The sequence below is a fragment of the Crocodylus siamensis genome, chromosome 5 (assembly GCF_052110815.1).
Source record: "Crocodylus siamensis isolate JL-2025a chromosome 5, ASM5211081v1, whole genome shotgun sequence".
Lineage (NCBI taxonomy): Eukaryota > Metazoa > Chordata > Crocodylia > Crocodylidae > Crocodylus > Crocodylus siamensis.
In genome coordinates, this window is record NC_143399.1 from 31921211 (window position 1) to 31943606 (window position 22396).

Below are 22396 nucleotides of genomic sequence, written 5' to 3' on the forward strand. Positions count from 1 at the left end.
GCAAATCTGGTGGTCAATAACATAGCTCATTAATACAGATGCAGATTAATAATAATGAGAAGAAGAAGAAGAAGAAGAAGAAGAAGAACTGCTGCATTTTAGAGATTATGCACATAAGTCCCCAAAAAACTAAGAGGAAGTCAGAATTCCTAGAGTGCATGTCTTTGCCAAAGAATGGATTTTGCTGGTTATAAAGCAACTGTCTCTCACAATAACCAGACAGAAAACAGGAACTTTGTTTTGATATATAAGAGTAGCCCAATATGGGAATTTACTGTAAAAAAAACCCACCACCAAGAAGAACCACAAAAATGAACAATACAAAAATGAAAAAAAAGAAACCACAAAACCCCCCAAACAAACAAAATGTTAACATTCACTTATTTCCTTTCCAAGTTCTCTTGAGGCAGGTCAGCCTTGCAATTCACATGTGGAAATTCAAAGACAATTGCAATATTTATCTCAGGAGGTTCTGGAAAGTTAACATTAACAATATTCAGGCTATTACTACATGATCTGAATAGCAGAGATAAATCTCAACCCATACCCCTATGGCAAGCAGTTTCTATTTACCATGTCTAACCATTTTATGACACTTTAAGTGAAAAAATGTAAACGTGATAAAGATTCATCACAGCTGTTAATGAAAGGGCTCTATAAACATTCTCAGGTCCACCAATAACATGTAAAATACATTAATGTGAGTCTATAACATTTCTAATAGAAAAATTAATATCTGGAAGTGCTATGATCTGAATTTCCGTTTAACGTGAAGAAAATATATTTATAGCCAAAAGTTCAAGCAGGTTAAGAAGCTACTGACCTTAGGCAGTCCTTGGGTATCTTTCTCTTTATCTGTACATAATGTCAGCTCGCAGTGAAGAAATAGTAGTGAAATATTAAATATTGGCTTAAACACAAAGCTAAACCTCTTTTTGTCTGTCTGCACTTGTGGTATAGGACGATTCACCTTCTGTTCATTGTAGAATTTAACAGATTCATCTTTAGGACAAATGTTTTCTATGATGGTATAGTCAGACACCCTATCCGGGTTTGAGTATGGAGAAATAAAGCATGTTTGTATTGCAAAGCCCAGGGCTCTGTCAGCTTTAGTCACAGAAACCTGTATAGAAAAAATAAATTATTAATAACTTAGGTAGGGCATCATTTTGTCAGCATCATGTAGTATTCACTTCTTGCATAATTATGTGTTTTTAGCATGCCAGCTCCAATTAGGAATACTTCCAAATCTAAAGTCTCAGCAGGTACTGGGTAGTGTCTTGATAAAGCAATAATGAGGAGGAATTTGTGGGTTCAATACATCTTATCTACTGTCTCATTGTGTGACCCTGGGCAAATGCCTTGAGGTCCTTTGATGCTATGCACCCAGCATGAAAACTTCCAGGCAAAATTGGGATTATTTGATGGAATGAATGCTACATCTGAACTGAGCTTTGGGGAGGTGAGGAGCATTAAACTTCCTCTCCCAATAAATTTATGGGCAAAAGTACAAGACTATCTAAGGAATTACAAATTCTATCCTTCTGTATCCTTCACTTAAGGGAAAAAATAAAAACATACAGTGGAATGCAGAGGCAGAGCGAAGAGGTCATGGTTTGAAGTATGGGAGGAGCTTGTGGGTTGTGTGTGGGGGCACTATAGTAACAAGCCATGCAATTGTAACTTTTTTTCTGAGGTGGATCATTTCTGTTCTTTTATGAGAAACAACACCCACAACCTCAGTGCACTGATGCTATGCAGACAAGCTGGAAGGCAGATAATGAATGCTACAAAGCAAATCGTAAAAGTTATGACAGCAGATTTCCAAGGGAAGAGAAAGCAAATTAAGCATGTTATTCCTATAAACAGCACAAGTGTTGCACCTAATTGTCTTCACAACATGATCAAAATAGTCCCAAAAGCAATAACATCTTTATTAAAAAAATTGTCTTCTGTATGTACCCAAACCAGATTCATTTTATGTATAGCTAACAGAGAATCCATCACATTGTCCTATAATCCACAGAGAAATCTCTGGAAATATGCATACTGAATGATGTAATCTGTCCCTGAAGTGATCAATAATTTAATTGGAGATGAAATGGTGAATTGAATCCCGCTAACCAAGAGAGGCAATCTATAACTACAAGCTGGAAGTAGAGAGTGATAAGTGCCTGTGTGGGGGAAATAAGAGGCACGGTGGAGGGAGGGGAAACAGAGTCAATGGTATAAAACAATGAAGAAAAGGGACTTGTGGCAGGGATGACAAGTATACTGTAATATTTCAAGGAATTCAAATTTCATCCAGTAATACACAGTTTAAAAAAAAAAAAAGCAAGAGCAAGGATACGCAAAAGCACCACATAAGAAAAAGGCTGAATAAAATCTACACAGAGAGTACAAAATGGTTCTACAGTTATGGTGAGATTAAAATGCTGGTAAGCAAAGCAAAGGCAGAGAATGAAGAATGGCTAAGTTACTGCATTAAAGAAAAGGCTTCTTCTTTCAAGAACCAGAATCAGCAGAGGAGAGACAAGGGCAAGGACCTTAGGGATTATGGCCCAAGTAATTTATGAATTAAAGAGGTGAACAGAAAGAAAAATACAAAAAGTGAGTGAGAGCAGAGGATGGGGGAACAGATGCCAGAGACCGATATAAACTTTCCACTGTGAAGAAAGGAGAATGAGAAAAATTCAGTTGGTGCCAGGACAGGTGATGAAGAAATTAGAGCATCTGTCTGAAGAAATAACTCCAGAACCAGACAAGTCCCAAGCCAGAGGGATTCATCCCAGAATACTGAAGGAAAGGACAGTCTTCGTCCAAGTGAAAAACTAATAACTTTTATTAAAATATTCTTAAGTCATTTTGATATATTTCAGCTTTGTTTACATTTTATTAAATATAGTTTTGCACTACCAGAATTGTCAAGTCTTTGGGGAAAAAAGTAATTTTTATAGGCATAAGATTAAAAGGTAACTCAACATTTACAGAAGCGTGAACTTGACCATTAACTAAAAGTTCTGTCTGAGTATTGTTTAGCAAATACATTTGGAAACATCAATGGTAACTACCATTAGAAATACACAGTTCTGTGCAAGACATCTGTTTCTAGAGCGGACCTTATTTTTGGAGGTTTCCAACTACATATAAAGCTCTTGTCAGAGTTTCTTATCATTGCTTGGTTGGTATCTTATTAAAAGTTCAAAGAAAATAAAAGTATCTTCAAAACCAATACAAAATCTAAATCTTGAATGATTTTTTTTAAAGGTAGTAGGTAGAGCTTGACTTCTGTTCAAGGAAATATCAAATGAAACAGGTAGTGACATGAAGGTTGGTTGGAGTTATAGCAGTCCTGTTCACACATCTACATCCACCATGAACTTGGATTGGAATGATGGATTATTATTTGATATCTCCTTTGGATACAACTAAATTTCATTTATTCAGATTTGGTTTTTTTTAAGTTACAGACATTAAGCTTCACAGGCTACATCTGCACAAAATGTTTACTAATTGCCTAATTACTACTCCTACATTTACTAGTTGCCTAATTAACTCCGCAGTAAATGTCTTGGTGTCTACATGTGCGGGACTATTAGGCTGGAGTAAACTAATAAACTCCACCACAGGTTAATACTTGTAAATACAAGTACTACCCTATGGCAGAGTATTTTACTCCACAGCAACACACATATAGAAGCTGACCCAGCTGCCTGAGGCATGAGTGTGCTTCAGTGTGAAGGCAGTGTGAAGGCTGCCTGCCAGCTAGCCCTGCACTGGAGGACCCTCATGCCCCAGTCAGCCCCTCTGCAGCCAGTCGGGGCTGCTTTGACACCGCTCAACATGCTGTGGTCCCAGGTGCACATGTAAATGTGGCACCCAGGAGCAATAAACTCTCGTGCAATATGCCAGCCCCATCAGTGTCTACACATGTGTATAGAAATACCTACGCAAGCCTGGGTACTGGAAGCAATCTAGCAAGACTAGCACAGCTCTGCTTTGGCTAAGCAACAAACTGTAGATAGTACTCAAGCTAATTTAGTCATATGCACCATGGACATAACCTAGGAGTCAGTGAGAACTATTTAGAAATTATCATGATATGCTGGGTTGCAGGATGAATCTTTTGTCACTTTGTAGACCTAAAAAGTTCTAAACCACTGAGTCAAGCAGACAGGCTGTGTTGGGATATCTCTTGCATCTTACTGTGCGGCCTCATGTAAATCTCCTAACCTCTCTGTTCCTTAATTCCCCATCCATGAAATGGAGATAATACTCACCACAATCATCATACTTATTCATGTCTATAGAGTTCTTTGAAAAATATGAAACTCTGCAACTGTGATCAAACCATCTGTGTAAAACTTCATGGTGTAAAAGGGACAACACATGTAAATGGCACCTCATGCAAAGCCCACTGAAGTAAATGGAAACCACTGCATTAGGTTCACTGACCTTTAAATTAGGACCTGAGTTTTCTTGGGTAACAGTATTTAAAGCTCGTGTAGCAGGTGATGGCAGGATTGTATGAAAGATTCCAAAAGAGCCCAGAAACCAAGTTACACTTTTTTGTCACCTGGGAACACCTAACTTGGGACCCAGGAAGAAAAATATAAAACTATAACTATTTTGCATGCATCTGTGTCTTTCAGATGAAGATATTCCATGTTACCAAATAAAATAAACTCATATGCTTCTAGTTTTGTTTGTTTTTATCAGTTTGGAATTATCCAACAAACATAGCTGCACCAACTTCCATGTACAGTAAAATCCCTATTATCTGGCATTTCAGTAACTGGAATGCTCTATTAACTGGAATTTCCGGCTAGCCGGCTGTGGCGAGGGGCGGGGGGAAGGGGAAGCTCGCATGTAGCAGATGCTGCCACCACCCACCAACTTGCACTGCAGCTGTTCTATGTGCGGCCATCGCCACCCCCCCACCCTCTGCTCCATGTGCAGCCACCGCCGCCCCGCACTTCCCCTCTGTGTCTGGCTGAAAACTGCCAGCCTCAGGTAGCCAGCATTTTTAGATACCAGGTACCCCCGTTCCCCACTTGTGCCGCACAACATGGATTTTACTGTACTACCTATGCACTTAGTTTATCCAGAATTGATGCATGTTACATTTATTTAAACCGCTGCAAGTTTTAGCATGGGTACCCTGTAACCACATTTCTGAGCAACCCATTGGCACCTACTTACATGTAGTACAAACTATACATAATATTGGCCCAAAACCAAAGGCTCATGATTTTACCATGTAATTCTTGGGCCGGGTCCTACCAGGGTCAACAGCATTTCAAGCCATGGTGACCCAAAAGCTCAGCACTGCTCAGTATGTTTGTATACTTAAGATAGACCCCACAAAGGATCCATGTGCTAATTAGCCCCCACTCATGACCGGAACTGGCTGTTTTTGTCACAAGTCCTGGGATGCTCCAAAATGTATATTCAGATGAAGCACATGGCAGCCTGGTCCAGTTTCACTAACCATATGCACCAGGCTGAGAGAAGAGCTGATAGAGGGATTCTGGGTGAACTGTACGCAATGTCATGGTTTACTAGACGGTAAAAAGAGTTGGTGGGAAGGGGAACTGTGCTTAATGGGCACTGCCATATGTCTTATTCAGATGGGCTATAGTAATTTATTCTTGTGGTAGGTTCCCATCAACATGTTCGCCCAATATGGGGCATATGTTTTATAATCATGCTCAGTGCTGGCTGCATTAAATCAATTTCATAGAGGGTTTTCATTGCTGAGCACATACGATGCCTTTGGCAGTAGTTTAATGACAGACAGTCATTAGTGAGTGTAGTGAGTCATGTAGTGAGTGACAGACAGTGTATTTAGTGAGATTTTGTTGCATGTGATTGAGGGGGCTCCTTTCCCAATGCCAACTGTGGGGGAAAAAACCTTGTCTTATATTTAGTAAATATGGTAAAAGGCCAGATTTAAGTACTATTCTGCATTATCTAACTAGAATAACAGAGTTTTCCTTGAGTGATTTGCCCATTTTGAAAGGATTGCTCAATCTGCAGCACAAAGCACCATCCTCCTCATTATCCTATGGTTCCCCTCTTCTGAAACCACAGAACTTTACACGTGTGTGCTGTGTTTGAAGCAATTGCATACTGCTGGTTTTCAGCTGGAAAGCAAACATTTGGCTAAATTTACATGTCTATGTAGAACATTTCACCTCATCCGAGTGCCTTGCACAGTTCATTACCTCAACGTAAATCTGTCCATTCTCAGCAACAGAGAAGAGTCCGTGGCAGGGAGCCAGGAAGAGATCTGTTTTATAAAGCTCCATGTTGAAGGTCACATTGGTGATACGTGGTTCAGAAGGCCAGAATATGGGAGGATTTAGGGAGGCTTTGCCACCCTCTGCCTGGTGCAGTGTGCAATTAAACTAAAATGAACAAAGCAATACAAATAAATCCCAGCAGTTATACAATGGGAAGTGTAGTTATGCAAGGGAAAGTCTGCCTCCTCTCCTACCCTATACAGCTCTTCAATAAGGTATTACAAGATAGATGTGAGAGTAAAACTAGGGCCACAGGAAAATATTTCAAGATAACACAGAATAATAGAAAATTAGGGTTGGGAGGGACCTCAGGAGGTGATCTAGTCAAAACCCTTGCTCAAAGCAGGACCATCCCCAACTAGATCATCCCAGCCAAGGCTTTGTCTAGCCTAGTCTTAAAAACCGCCAAGAACTCCACAACCACTGTGGGTAACCTGTTACAGTGTTTTACTACCCGTCTAGTGAGAAAGTTTTTCCTAATATCTAACCTCAATTTCCCTTGCCGCAACTTGAGACCATTGCTCCTTGTCCTGTCATCTACCACCAGTGAGAACAGTTTAGCTCCATCCTCTTTGGAACCACGTTTCAGGTAGCTGAAGGCTGCTATTAAATTCCCCCTCAGTCTTCTCTTCTCCAGACTAAATACGCAGTTACCTCAGCCTCTCCTCAGAAGTCACGTGCCCCAGACCTCTAACCATTTTCACTGCCCTCTGCAGCAGAGGGCCCAAAACTGGTCACAGTACTCCAGATATGGCCTCATCAGTGTTGAATAGAGGGGAACAATCACTTCACTTGACTTCCTAGCAGTGCTCTTACTAATGCAGCCCAGTATGCAGTTAGCCTTTTTCATAACAAGAGCAAACTCTTGGCTTATATTCAGTTTACTGTTGACTGTAACCCTAAGTCCTTTTCTGAAGAGCTGCTTCTTAGCCAGTCAGTCCCTAGCCTGTACTACTACATGGGATTGTTCCATCCTAAGTACAGGACTTTGAATTTGTCCTTATTGAGTTTCATGAGATCTCTTTTGGTCCACTCTTCCAATCTGTCTAGGTCTTTTTGAATCCTAGCCCTGCCCTCCAGCATATCTACTATACCCCCACAGCTTGGTTTCATCCAAATTGGCTCATATTCAGCTTACTGTCCACTATAACACCCAAATCCTTTTCTACAGAGTTGCTGTTTAGCCAACTGGTCCCCAGCCTGTTGGGAATATATTTATCTGTGAGTACAGAACAGAGTCATATACCACAACTATTTCAGGTCTGCTTGGAAACATCAGCATCCCCTCATCAGCATCCCCTGGAAATCCATTATCACCCGATTCCATGTCGTCGTCATCAGACATCCAACCGCTGCCTTCAACTGGTGCTGACAGCTGAATAACAATCTGCACAAAGGAAATGAGGAGTGGTAACTAGAGGCAGTTCTACAAAGGTGAATTATAGCTCTTTTCTAAAGAAATAAATAAACAATTAACTTGAGAACAACTTGAAGGACAAAAAAGGTACGCAGCTAAGGAGATGGGGAAAACATGTCACCCATACAGCCCTGCACTAAGCATTTAATGGATACAGAATATACATGCAGAAGTTCAGTTTGTTTCCAGAAATAAAAACCAACAGAGCCATAAAACTGCTCTGTATGCTTGAAATGCTGTCTGGTACAGGTTCCTAAATGAGCATACCAGCAGACCTGGTCTGCTTCTGGTTTTTCTATCTCTCATCCTGATAAAAGAAATGGTTCTCTAAACTTGACTAATATCGTTTCCAACATTCAGTGACTAACTCAAGGGAAAAACAAACAAAACTGGTGCCATCAGAATTTTCTCCTCTATAATCTCCGTCATTTGTATTTCACTTTAAGACACAGCTCAAAAAACCTGATATCCCTTTCCTCATTCCTCCTTTGCTTTTCTATGAACTCCTACCCAATCCCTCTTTTTGACTCTACTATCTTTTATATCTGCATGCAAGATCCTTTTCTCCTCTCTGCTTTTCTTCTCTAACCTTCTCCATTCTGCTTTTGCATTCTCCATTTGCTTCCCCACTGCCCTTCTGATTCTCCACTCACAACTTCATCTTTTTCTTGTCTGTAGCATAGCTGCTAACACAGAACGTTTACTTCTCAGCCTTTTGGGCATCCCTGCATACTGCTCAACTGACCTTCAGGGAGAACACTTCCCATATCTTTAAGACACTATGCATAATCCCAGAGCTGCACTCCAGATTTTAGTTCTAAAGTTCTCTACAGAGGCTTGGCCCAAAAAAAGAGATGGAGGGCAGCTACATAATACGGGGCTTTTTTTTTTTTAAAAACACTCAGGCGGTGTTTCCATCAAGGGCTTTGGTATGAACCCATCTCTAAATCAAGACCCAGACAGTCTTGCCAGTATAGAATGGTTTTAATCAGGTTGCCTTAGCTGTGTTTAAGTTGGACTACAAACTTTCCTTTGTTTGCCAAGCTTACAGCAATGTTGCTGAAAAGTCCAAAAAGAAAGAAAAATGTTAATACTTTTTGATCTGCCCTGGCCAAAATCTATTTGAGTTCATATGCTGTAAATGCTGTACCAAGTCTGCAAGAAGAATTCTAGAATCCTATCTATACAGTGTATATCCTCAAAAGCAGGGTACATAGTCCCAAATGGAGTGCTGCAATAACATCACTATACTGCTTTCTGTACTTGAGCTTGTTCATGCAAACAAACTAGCTGTGTAGACAAACTGGGGTTTTATATATGATAGTGTACAGATCAGGGTATCTTATCTTCCCACTGCATGATAAATGTAAACCTTGTTTTCAAACTGGAATGCCCTATGCTTAGAAGTGTAAAAAAATTGGGTCTTCATCAAGGGCACTCAAGTTGGGAAACTGGGTTCTATACTTAGATTTGAGATTTGTGAAGAACAGATATGTCCCTCAGGCAAATAAAGGAACATGGAATATTAGCTTTAAGACATTTTGGAATAAGGGTAATCCACCTGGGAAAAGTTTTAAATGAAATTGCCACAACAGCCTATAATATTGCCTTTCTTTCATCAGATAAAAAAATATACAAAAGTATATTTGAGGGCCTGATTGATAAGGCCTACCAGCTTTTCATTGTGGGAGACTTGGAGTCAAGTATTATGGTAATGAACACTGGTGAAATATCCTTGTGGACATTTGTTCAGTCATGAGCTGACATCATGCAATCTACCACCATCAGCAGTCTGGTCAGAAAAAATCCTGTACAAGCTGAACAGGCAAATGCAAGAGAAAAGCCTGCACAGATAATGCCATTTTCAGGAGTACTTTTATTTATTGAAAACAAACAAACAAAAAACCAAGATAACTCAAAATAATTTAAATAGTATGTTAATTTGTATTATCTTTTGCAATCATAAACCTGAGCTGCTGTACTAGCTTATGACTAAATAGAGCCAATAAGTGAGGGTGGGGTAGAGCAGTCTCAGGGAACTCAGGGAAGCACTGTCTCTCTCTCCAGCCAGCATGATGCAAGAAGAGTGTAATGAATTTCAAAGTGGTGTGACCTGGCCTGGCTGTGGGCTGGTAAGGAAGAAAGGAGCATAATGCCATCTCCTCCCATTTTCTTTGAGATGTTTTAGTCTGCAGAAGCACATTAAAGAAGTAGCCCTTATACTACTCTGAAGTCAGGGACTGCAACTGCGACTGTCTCTGGCCTTGTCTCAGGTATGGGACAAAGGAGAGGAGCCTCATAATACCCATTCTATGGCTGACTGCAATCTAGTCTATATAGTTGTATTTGTGTCATTACAAAATTTAGCAGAGAAAAACCCCCCACACTCCTTGTATGATACTCACAGAGTTTAAATAAACAATGTTATCCAAGGGATAGACTATCTGCCGTGTCCCACAGCTATGCAGTGCTGATTCCAAAATGAAATGGGTACCATTCATCTTAGCTTTACAGGAAGGATCCAGAAGTGAAAGTTCTGTCTCCATGTAGCCATTTGCCTAAAGAAGGACATTATTATGTACGTGTCTAGAACCTCAGTGGAAAAGGAATTGTTTTACATCCATAACTGCAGGTTAGAGTCTCACTTTAAGTAACTTAGTACATTTTTAATGATTATTGATAACAGAAGAAAAGTTTACTGCAGTAGTGCCCTGTAAAATTCAATGTCAAAACACTATTCCCCACAATGGCTTGGTTGGGTCAGCAGAGACAGTGTAGGAGCAGGGCAGTTAAAGTGTCATTACAGCTCCCAAATTACAAGTTCAAAGCTTACTCCAGATTCAGATTCATGCTAAAAGCTGCCAGCAATCACCCCAACTGTAACTGGGTACCTGGCTGTTTAGGCTGGGGAGAGGGGTTAAAAGCAGCCAGATGTGGCAGTTGCCACATGATTCCTTTGTTGCTGAACAGGCTGGCATGGCTTAACCACGCAGTCTCCTTTGGTCATTAGCCTGAGGCAGATCTTTGATCTTGATCATCAGTGAAGAGAGCAAACATAACATTGAATGAATGCAGCAGATAGTGATATATTTCAATCTAGTCAGAATCTTATTAGGACCATCCTACATGGAAACTGTGCCATTTGACCAAATTCAAAACACCTTATTCTTAATGAGAACTGCATTCACAAGGCAGATTATTTCTGCCCAGGACATGAATGACCAGTGTGTAGTTGGCGAGTGGTAGGGAATGGCAGGGATGGAGCCAGAGGGAGCATGGCAGTATCACCACAATCCCCTTTGGCTGTGCCATACATCAGCTCTCGGCACAGGTTCTGGCTGGAAGCCTTCATTTCAGAGCCCAGTGGAGGTAGAGTGCTGCCGCCACCACTTATCCCCTCCTTTTCCTTGCTGCTGAATTTAGTGTGGAGGGGGAAGGAGAAGGGCAAACAGCAACAGCATTCACTCTTTGGGCTATGTAGCCATGTGAAAGCAGAAGCTCTGGCCAGAGTCTGTGCTGATCAGTGAGTAAGCTCAGAGCTCACTGCTCAGGTGAAGCTCCATCAGGGACCTGCACTGACCAAGCAGTGACCTCACACATCACTTCATATGTACAGCAAAAACAAAGCTGGTGGGATACACCCTCCTGGCCGCATTTCTGGATCTGCTACTGAGGATTTTATATATCACAGTGGATTTCTATCATAGGCCTGACCTCTATTCTTATGCCTCTCCCAAATGCCTTTTTCCACTCTCCCAGTCACAGGGAGCTACTGAGCCATTTCTCTATAAGCTTTGGGATAGGGGAAGGTTTAGAAGGTGTCAAAGAACTCCACCTTGTGGTTTCCCATCTAAGTTATGGGGCTTTTGACCTGTGGCTCTGGGTATAATCAGGTCAGGTTTGGCCTTCTCTAAAGTCTCTCTGAGTGTTCATTTTATAACTGAAGCATATGTGAAATAGTGCATCACAAATCTCGGATTATGAGATCATACTAACCTGCAGAGACTCCTTTTCTACAACTACAGTCATCATTTTGTCATCACATTTCACCGACAGGGCTACATTGATGCTTCCCTGTACCTCTTCAGGTTCTTTGGCTTTTTGAAACAGTTGCTCAAAGTCTCGTTTTAGTATTGCATCCATTGCATCCCTTGCTGGGGAGATGCCTTCTCCCACCTTGTCATATCTTCCTTTGTTAATGTGAAAGGGAAAACCAAGGCCATCACTAAATAAAGGGTTGTTTGGAGCTGGCAGAGGTTTAGTATCTAGGAGTTCTGTTGGCTCTGGGGAAAGAAAATGGCCTTCTCCATCATTCATCTCTTCTATAAACAGACAGGAATAAATCAATTTATTAGATCCTTTTCCTCAAGGTATTCAGCATTTAAGTATTTCCCATTTAAGTATGCAGAATAATTAATACAAGCATTATCCAGAAATTAAAAACTTTCTAGACATCAAAAGCAGCATCTACAGCCATACTTATTCTGCTTTAGTTTGGTGCTCCCAGATACTGAGGCATACTGTGATACTCCATACACACTACTTTGCATATTGCAGAGTTTATTAGTGAATGCCCAGTGCCACACTATGCCAGCTACACTACTTCCAGTTCAGGAGGAAGAGTGCACACACGTCTCAGTATAGCATTCTTTAGTGTGGTACTGGGAAGTATAAGCATGGCCTTAGTATTTTTGAGATAACTAGCAATGATTTTTGCCTTGAAAGTGCAGTAGTTATAATGGGCTTAATTCTGGAAATTGTCTATCTGGCATACTTTCTGCTGGAATTCTGTCTCAGTAAGGACAGAGAACATAATTTAAGGAGTAAATTAATTACAGTAAAAACTGTGTTATCCAGCACTTTATCATCTGGAATGCTCTATTAACTGGCATCTGTCCCACCATGGCACTTCTGGTTTCACTGCCGTGAGCTGAGTCCCACTTATTCCTCATGGACCACGGCCCAGGGCAAAGCAGCCTGTGCAGGGCTCCCCTCCCCATCCCCCAGCACACTGATGCCAGGGAGTGAAAGCCCTTGCACACTGGATGCGGCAGGAGAGGCGGTGGCCTGAACAGGCAAAGACACCTCCAACCTGCCAGGCTGGAGACACATACAACTCTCAGATAACCAGCATATTTGATTAACAGGCACCCCCATTCCCCATGGATTCTGGATAACAGAGCTTTTACTGTATATGCTAAAGTAATAGGAAGTTAAAAGGAAAAACTGCAACCAGTCAGTACAATATTAGATATGCCAGCAAAACATCTGTCAAACCTCCGGAATAAATTCAACCCCTGAAGTGAAATTTTACCTGCAATCATACGTTCAGTTAAATCTACTAGTGTTCAGACAGGTACTGGCACCCATCTTGTTTCACACAGGTGGACAAATTAGAGTAATGTTTAGCCCTTGGGCCTCCATTACTGTTCAGGAAAGAAGTTTCAACATTTGGCCACAGGAAAATAATAACCTGGAAGTTATATGAATACTGTGTATATAAGAATACAGAAATAGGCTTTGTCATTATACAAAACAGTATTCTCAGTGGACCACATTCCAGTGTACGTGGATATAACTCTGTTGACTTCAGTGAAGTTGGATGCACTCACAGTAGCAGTAACTTTGGCCACTAAGTTTTTATTCCAAAATTAAAAGTTCTATTTATTGTTTTTGTTCACTTTTCTAATGAACTGTTTGTATGTGAACGATTTGTGTGTTGATTTAAGTGGTCTGCATTTTTTAAAGACAAAACAAGATTTGTTCACTAAGATGATGTTCAGTCATTGGAGGTCCCTAATTGTGGTTAACTGTAGTGGCTTCAGATTATATTAAAATGCAGTCCCTTAATTCTGCCAGTGTGTGAAGAAATAACATTTTCCTGGAATTTTCTCCTAGAACTATCATAGAAGTCCTTTTCTCTTGTCATATTTTCCTGAATGGAAGATGTCAGCCCCACTGAAAATTTGAACCCGAGGGTAATCCTGTCCCATTAAATGAAATCTTTGACTCATGAGGCTCTGTCAAAATGCCTTGTACCCAGAGTATGGTATAATTTGGTATACAATAGAAATCCATCTTTAGACTTACCAGTGTCTTCAAGTCGTAGATGGAATCTGTTAGCCACAGGGGCTTTTGTATAGGAGATAACTGGGCTATACCCACGGTCATAAGCCCACTTAATCAAACTTTCATGAGATGAGGGAATATCAGGTATTACTAATTTACTCATAGTCATGGATCGTTCAGTATCTTTTCCAAAGCCAATGCTATTAGGTGCCTGCATATGAAGGAGAAATTAATGGTTTACAATCTGACAGCTGAGGCATTTGTCAGTCATAGAACACTACCTTTAAAATGCACAAGTTCTACCTATTGTGTTTGATTTGTCAAAGTCTTTTACCCCATCCTAATAAAGGTATGCTCAAAGACACAACTACTCATCTTCAGTAGAGCCTTATAATTTCCAGAACCTTGAGTTGAACTTTGGTTCAACTCAGCTGAGCTGAAGCACATAATTTCAGTGACATACAAAAATATTTACAATGGTACCATTAGGCCTTCCTCCTGCACAGTATGGTAACACTGAACAGGAAAATCCTGAGGCAACCTCAGTTCCTATTCTGAAGTCCACAAGAGTTGGTAGCATTCAGTACCTCAGTGGAAGACTCCTCTGAAGTGCTGAGTGCCTCCTGCAAAGTACTGAGCAGCATCCTCACATGCCACTGTAACAATATTTTGAAGTCAATGGAAAGTAAAGGCACTCAGCACTCTGCTGGAATGAATTAAGAAATGATATACATGTTAACATATGTAAAGTCCAGGCACATTTTAATATTGTGGGTTTTATGAAATGAGAGTGTGCAATACAGATAAGGCAAAGTCAGTTATCTTTCCATTTACTGTAACTCATTATACTAAAATTTAAAATCTCTTACCCAAATCTGCAACTCAATAGGATAAAACAATCATCCCTAGCTTTGAAAGGGTCGGTTATAAAAATAATTGCCAATATTACAGTTTTCATTCATTTTAAGTATTTGTCATCTTGAGTTTAACCATGCAAATATGCACAGTTAAATTCTGTAACAACCACATGAACAACTACACAGTAAGAGAAATGTAATAATAATTTCCAGTAAAGCTTACAATGCATCACTTTTCAACAACTGCTACATTGTGGCTGTATTTTATTTTCTACATACTGATGATAACATTTTCATGCTACACACAAAACACTTTCGTTTTGATGCCTGATTATTTCCTCCATCATATATATGTTGCATTTTTGCCCAAATCCCCATTTGTTTCCTATTTTGTTTGCCCTCTGTGACCAAATCTTAATCCTTTCCCACTGTAGAACTTTAAGAGATTTACAGTGCTGATCTTTTTTTGCCAGTCAGCTGTAGGATTAGTTATATGAACTTCTGCTTCAGATCAAAGTTTAAAGAAATATATTATCTTTTAACATCATAAATAGAGTTTTGGGATCAGGAGGTAGGTATATAGAAAAGATTTGAAGTATCTGTCTCATAAGCGTTTAGAGTACAGTATGACATTCTCTATAAATTCAGAGAAGTTAATGGGAATTGTAGGTGTTCAAAAATTGCATAGTTTAAAGACTAAAGTTTAAAGAGCCTACTCTAAAGTGCAAATTATAATTAGAAACAAGATCTTCATCAACATGTGTCATAGCTAATGTGGGGAAATGCATCAAATAGGATGAGTAAAAACAAAAAATGGAAGCAAGGAGCATCACAGTTTTAGCATCTCTTGTTTGCTTTGGTTCAATTAATTTTTTACTCCTCAGCAGACGCATGGTTTATTACATGTTTCAAATAAACATAGTTCTGGTAATTGGAATTACCATGCTCCATCAAATTTGCCAGGTATCCCTTTCTGCCCTCACGTTTTGTTAAGGCAAGACAGCTGAACAAATATTAGCATCTCTGCTGGCACCTGACCACTTTAACTATTTGTTCACACCTCTTCACTGCACACCTAGGCTCTTTAGGACTAAGCACAGTAACCAGAGTTTGTTGGTTGGATAATACTTCATTTGAGCTATGCCAGCAACCTGAGGTTTGTCAGCCATGGTATATATATTAAAGTTAGAAATTCATTTATGTATTTGCCAGTTGTGAAGATGAAACAGTAGTTTTCTATGGCAGGTTTCAAACTGTTGTCCCCTTTTCTATTTGGCAGATACTCCAAAACCAATACTCAACAAACAAGGTATTTTAAACGGTCTGAAATGGAGAGAAACCAGGAGTGCAATCATTTACTGTTCTGACCCAGAGACAGCCCAGTATCTCTCCTCCCTTTTAATTTCTTTGGGATTTTTCTGCTCCAAACATTCCGCTGATCCCCACCTGCACTTACCTCCCTTGAAATGAATGGGAGATGATACATTTTGGTGATACATCCTTCACCCACAGCAAATGGGAATACATGTCAAAATGCAGCATGTCTGGGCACTGTGGCTTGAATGACAGGCATTCCATTGTGCTCAAGCACATAGGGTGCTGACAGATGTGTAGCTCCCCGGTGTAACTCACAAAGCTTCACAGAAAGCACCATAACTTGCACTGACCTTCCTGACCCAACAGATGTTCACTGTTGGGTCAGAAGGGTGGGGGATTGAGCTCCAATACGGAGCTGATCCAGCTGAGGAGCTGCAGATGTGCAACTTCTCTCCTCTAGTCCTGCCCTCTCCCTCCCAGTTATGGGGCTATCTGTACAATGGGAGTAGGGGCGAAGGCAGGGGAGGGAGCTTGGACTGGGCTTTGCTGGGCTCCAATTCACCCAACCCTCCTCTAACGCAGGCTGGGCAAAGTTTTGAGTTCCCTTCTCACCCTTCACCTCACCTCCCATCGTGCAGACAGCACTGGGGGCGGGATAAGGCCCAGCCACCCAATAAGACACAAGTTAATGAAGGTGCTCTTCTTCATTTAAAGTGCTCTGCTCTGCAGCCGTGCTCTTCTGTTCGGACATAGCTGTGTGGCACTTTCAAGGGGGAGACTGCATGACAAATGTAACTTCTTTCTGCACCCATAATGCTGTAAAGAGATGTCAGATTTAGTCCTGATGTACACAGAACAGTGCCCACTTACATGAGGGCTGAGTCTGGTCAGGATTCACTGTTAACTGTGTAATTCCTTTTTCCATACCAAGTGTATTGCTGGGTTCTAGACCAGTCCTTTATTAAAAATAAATAAATACATTGAATGAACGCAGCAAGCTGGGCATGGACCAGCTCTTTTTCGGCTCTAGTTTCTAGGATTATAGGAACCAGGACCTTAAATTATCTTGCATCCCTGGTTTTCAGACAGCTCAGTATTCACCTTTCACTCTGAGTTTGCCAATCTCTTCCCCCGGGACAACTGTTACTTATGCTGAGGGCAAGACATTAGGAAAATTGAAAAGTATGGAACTGGTTCAGCTAATAAAAAAGAACATCATGAAACATTACCTAATTGTTTAGTAATGTTTTTATGCATTTTCTAAAATTGGGCTTGGAAAGGACTTCAGCTGCATTGAGAAATAAACAGCTTGATTCTTAGATGAGCACTCTAATTTGCAGTCTTTTTGAATGAGAAGGGGGCATACAATTTTTCACTGCTTTATTGTGAAAGATGAAGCACATATTCAGAAAGGGAAATATCCATCTAAATGCAAGTGGAAGAAAGATTTGCTCAGAAATTCTATCCTGAATATAAGATTTTGACTTAACATTTGAAAGTATAAAATTGTTTTCTCTTTTGGTTATTCTGAAAGAAAAAATTTATATTGTACTTTCCACTACAGAAAGAATTAACTCAATCTCTCTTGTTTATTATTTCACCGAATGATAATAAGTTTAATAGTCATGCACTGTGCTCTTAGATTTCATAGACTTTAGGGCTGGAAGGGACCTTGGAAGATCATCAAGTCCAGCTCCCTCTCTCCAAGGAGTGGGAAGTCAGCTGGGGTCATAGGATCCCAGCAAGATAAGCATCCAAATTTCTCTTGAAGGCATTCAATGTAGGTGAATGAACCACTTCTGGTGGCAGGCTATTTCAGACCCTGGGGGCTTGGATAGTGAAGAAATTCTTCCTTATGTCCAGCCTCCAATGGTCTTGCTGAAGTTTATAACTGTCCGACCTTGTCATCCTTTCAGGCGCTCTGGTAAACAATCATCTCCCCAGATCCTGGTGAGCACCCCTGATAAACTTATAGGTGGCCATCAGATCACCCCTGAGCCTGCATTTTTCCAGGCTGAAGAGTCCCATAGCTCTCAGCCTCTCATCATAAGGTCTGTTTTCCTGACCTCTGATCATGTGCCCGGCTCTTCTCTGGACTTCCTCAAGCTTCTCCACATCATTTTTGAATTGTGGAGCCCAAAACTGGACGCAGCACTCCAGCTGTGGCCTCACCAAGGCCAACTACAATGGGGAATGACGTCCTGGGATTTGCTTGAGAAGCATCTATGGATGCAAGCCAGCGTTTTGCTTGCTTTACTGGCCGCAGCATCACACTGAAGGCTCATATTCATCTTGTGGTCAATCATGACCCCCCAAGTCCCTTTTATCCGTAGTGCTAACCAGCGTAGCACTGCCAAGCTTATAAGGATGCTGCAGGTTTTTCCTCCCAAGGTGGAGTACCTTGCATTTTTCAGTGTTGAACATGATTCAGGTTCTTGTCCACCCATTTCTTAAGCCTGTCAAGGTCAGCCTGGATCACCCCCCTGCCATCAGGTGTGGATGCTTTACCCCAGAGTTTGGTGTCATCGGTGAACTTGGCCAGTCTTCTTCTGACTCCAATGTCCACATCATTAATGAAGATGCTGAACAAAATAGGTCCAAGGACAGAGCCTTGGGGGACCCCACTGGTCACATGGCACCACGACAATTGACTTCTGTCAACCACCACCCTCTGGGTCTAACCACAGAGCCAATTCCCCAGCTAGCGGATTGTGGTGGACCTGAGGCCATAGTTGTCCAGTTTTGCCAAGAGGTGATCGAGGGATACCAGATCAAAGGCTTTTTTAAAGTCAAGATATATGATGTCAATCTCCTCTCCCTTGTCCAGGTGATAGGTCACCTGGTCGTAGAAGGATATAAGAGTGGTGAAGCAAGACCTACCTGCAAGAAACCCGTGCTGGCTATCCCTCAGGAAGTTGCCATCGGCCAGTCTGTTGAGAATGGCCTCTTTAATAATTTTTTCTAAGACCTACCCCGGGATAGAGGTCAGACTGATGGGCCTGTAGTTTGCCAGATCCACTTTCCTCCCTTTCTTGAAGATAGGCACCACATTAGCTCTTAACACCCAATAAATATTTTAGACATTGTACTGTCCTTCAGGATTTCATATCCCAGCAAATTTATAAACCTAAAATATCAATGAATTTCAGGTAGCTTTAAGCACATGACCTTCAGGGTTCTAGACACCCATGAGTACACAAAGGATTTACATGCAATTCTTAAGACACAAAAATTGACCCATAAAAATGCATACTGTCAAGTGCAAAACATACAACAGTGAATTCTACATCATGATTCTGAATGACGATGTAAAATTCGAAGTTTTCATGGTCTCTAGGTTAATGAATGTGCTAAGTCAGGTAACTGTTTTCTCTTAACATATCTGACTGACCATCTGTTTGGTCAGAATATCTTCATCCTTCCACAAGGGAAGGATACACACAGGCATGGAAGTAAGTCTCTGAAATGTCATTCATCATGGATCGCTTTTTTCTTTTATTTTCTGAGCCTCTCTTCTGTTTTCCCCTTTAAATTCCCTCACTCCCAAGATACTGTTGCCATCTACCATGCTCCAAACTCAGGAGATCTAGATTCAGCTCTGTCTAGGGCTTGTCAGTCCAGAGGCGAAAATTACCCAGTAAAGCAAGAAGCTTATAAATCTAGATGTAATGCAAAAAAGTATGCTCGGGTAGCGCACAGTTCTTAACTACTAAGTTAATGGGTTGGCCCCCAACAAACATATTTAGCTTATTTTGCTTAACTATAAACCTGCAATACAATTGATCAAATATGACTGAAATACTCCATGCTGTTGGTGTGGCCAAGATCAAACTATTTTTCAGTAGAAATAATTAAATTCTTAGAAGAGATGGTGCTGAGCCATGTAGTTGCTTAAATATGGATTCTGCTACCTTAGTTTGAAAACTTTTGCAAGCCTGTAACTTTCTGCTCAGGCTGCAGAGAGAACCACCTGGCCAAAAGCTTTCTATGGGCAGAAAAGCCAGCAAGATACAGAGCCTGAGGTTGCTATGTCATAAGCAGAAGATGTGGATATGTAATAAGTGGTCATGATCACTGAGTTTGTACTTGTAGACATTTTCTCCAGCTTCTGAGATGAACTTCTGAGAATTCACTCACTAAAATACTGGCAAATAAGTGAACAAATTCTTCAATATATAAAGGAATCTGCAGGGCATACATCTCATGATACAAGATGCACGTAACTCCACTGTTCCTTTGCTATTGGTGACATCTTGGCTAAAGAACTCTTTTGTATTTATATTCTTCTCTATATAGGCAATACTTTGCTGTGTGAGAAATGCTAGTAACTCAGTGACAGCAGCTAAAAAGAAGACATTTACTGAGCAGATATTATTGTACTCTTACTCATTCATACAAAGCATAAACTGTTAACAGCATGATAATTCTTGAAAACAATGAGGTGCCTTAATCAACTTACAATCACTTCCAGTTTTCCCTGCACATCATGTGACTTGATAACCCAATTGACAGACTTTTTACACTTGAGGATAAGTATGAGGTCCCTGACAAGCTTGGCCTCTGGTTGAGATGGTCTAATGTCAATGATTATATCCACCTGGAAAGCACTGTATGTGGAAAATAAAGACAAAGTAAGATCAGAATGCCAGAAATTTTCAGCTATCAACCTTCTTCCAATCCATCATGTTTCCAGTGTCTGGCCAGCTGATTAAAATGCTGGAGATTATCCCAGACAACACAACACGTGCAAAACAGATTGTTATTCCACACATGCTAAAATGATTCTACAAAACAATAGAAACAAATATTTTTAGACTAGTAAATATCATTCAGTTTTTTTCTTTTATTTACAGAAAGTTTGTTACTTATTCTAGCTGCTGGTTGAATAGGATTCAACTAAAGCACTAGCAGTTTGCTTTGTACGATAAGTACTTTTTCTCATTTCATCCTGACAATATATAGACATACCAACAGGAAACCAAAATAGCTGTGTCCACACTGAAGAACAAAATACCCTTTCATGCCTAAAAAAATTAAGGAAGGCAACTTCAGCAACAGGGAACAGTATTAAAAATATATTTTGAGAGTATATCTGCCAGTGCAGTTAAACTATGGAAATTATTTTTGCTTAGAATTTTGCACATGCTGTAAAATTATTACACTGTCGTGTTTAGTTTCCAATGCTTCTGGATATATAGTTATTTTAAAAAGAAAAGAAAACAGATGTCCAGCCTACTGATTGCTGGAAAATTGATGAACACAGTCCAGATTTTTAGGAGCTCAGTAAAATAAGTAGAGCAAATGGATTTATACCCAGCAATAACATCTCATGCACAATGTAAATTCATAGAAAAATCTCCACATCCAGCATGATTCTACAGTTATAGATAATAAAAATGTGTTTGGTTGCCAAATAATGGGTTTAGCTAAAATTATGGAGTTTGATTAAATATGCCTTCATCTTATCTTCTGTACTTACCCATTAGTTTCTGTTGGTTTTAAATGGTTCAATGGACATGCACTTTGTGCAGGAAACTGCTCCTTTAATAAGGACATTTGGACATACAATAAGACTGAAGCAAGCATTGACTTAGAATGCTTTCTCTCTTTTATCTTAAATTTTCCTAGCAGAATATCTTAACTAAGAACATTTGGCAATTCGAAAAAACAAACTCCCATTATGTACTTTCAGCCAAAATCAAGACTCAGGAGTTCAGTCCAGGCAGAGGACTGTTACTGGTATCTCTGCAGGGGACTAGTGGTGAGGATGGACCATATAGGACAATATAGACTATTCTTCAAGGCAATAGCTAAAGGACTCTTCTACAGACCCCACTCATGTCATGCAGCAGCTGAATTTTGTTTCAACCCTTTCCTGCCCCCATCATGCCCCAGCCTTCCTTAAACTTTCCAGGCACTGTCATGTAAGGAACAAATCTGCAGAGCTCAGTTCCAGCATTGTGCCCTGAGATTTAACCCCTTTCCTCCCCCAAATCCAGCTTCTTTGTGCAATGGGGCCATTCCAATTTTACTGCTCAGTGTCTGGATTTGTCCCTACTGGAACTGTCATAACTAAATTGGAACAAAAATGGGTAACCTTTAGAAAGCTGCATGGCTTTTTGGTAAGTAAATGCTAGCTTATTTTCATCCTAAGGAATATGCATTTGCTTGTACCAGTGGGAAAGTATTTAAGTTGCTTAAGTCAGGCCGACGGTGAAATACAGATTTTATGAACAACAATAATATTTAGCGCTTATCTAGGGTTTGCATGTGAGATTTTCTAAAATATCCTTCATTCACCTAATTCTGCTTCCCTTGAAGTCTTCTAAGGGGTGTTTTGCCACTGAATTTGTTGGAAAGACCAAAGGCTTTTGCAAAATCTCACTGTATGTAAATCTTCATAGTATTATACAGTTATTACCTAAGTCAAG

The 22396-nt window shown here is 40.3% G+C and overlaps 1 protein-coding gene across 5 annotated transcripts in view; it reads right to left on the reverse strand.

The window, feature by feature from the left end:
* Positions 1-22396, reverse strand: part of TGFBR3 (transforming growth factor beta receptor 3) — a 198949-nt gene that overhangs the window by 25920 nt on the left and 150633 nt on the right. For 4 of the 5 annotated variants that reach the window (XM_090046671.1, XM_090046669.1, XM_090046673.1 and 1 more), the window contains 7 exons: positions 20425-20572; positions 13813-14002; positions 11719-12044; positions 10128-10280; positions 7552-7692; positions 6228-6410; positions 824-1123 (listed from right to left, as the gene is read on the reverse strand). In XM_090046671.1, coding sequence (XP_089902797.1) covers positions 824-1123; positions 6228-6410; positions 7552-7692; positions 10128-10280; positions 11719-12044; positions 13813-14002; positions 20425-20572 — 1441 coding nt within the window. The remainder of the gene's footprint in view (positions 1-823; positions 1124-6227; positions 6411-7551; positions 7693-10127; positions 10281-11718; positions 12045-13812; positions 14003-20424; positions 20573-22396) is intronic. The other variant, XM_090046672.1, reaches the window with a different exon arrangement.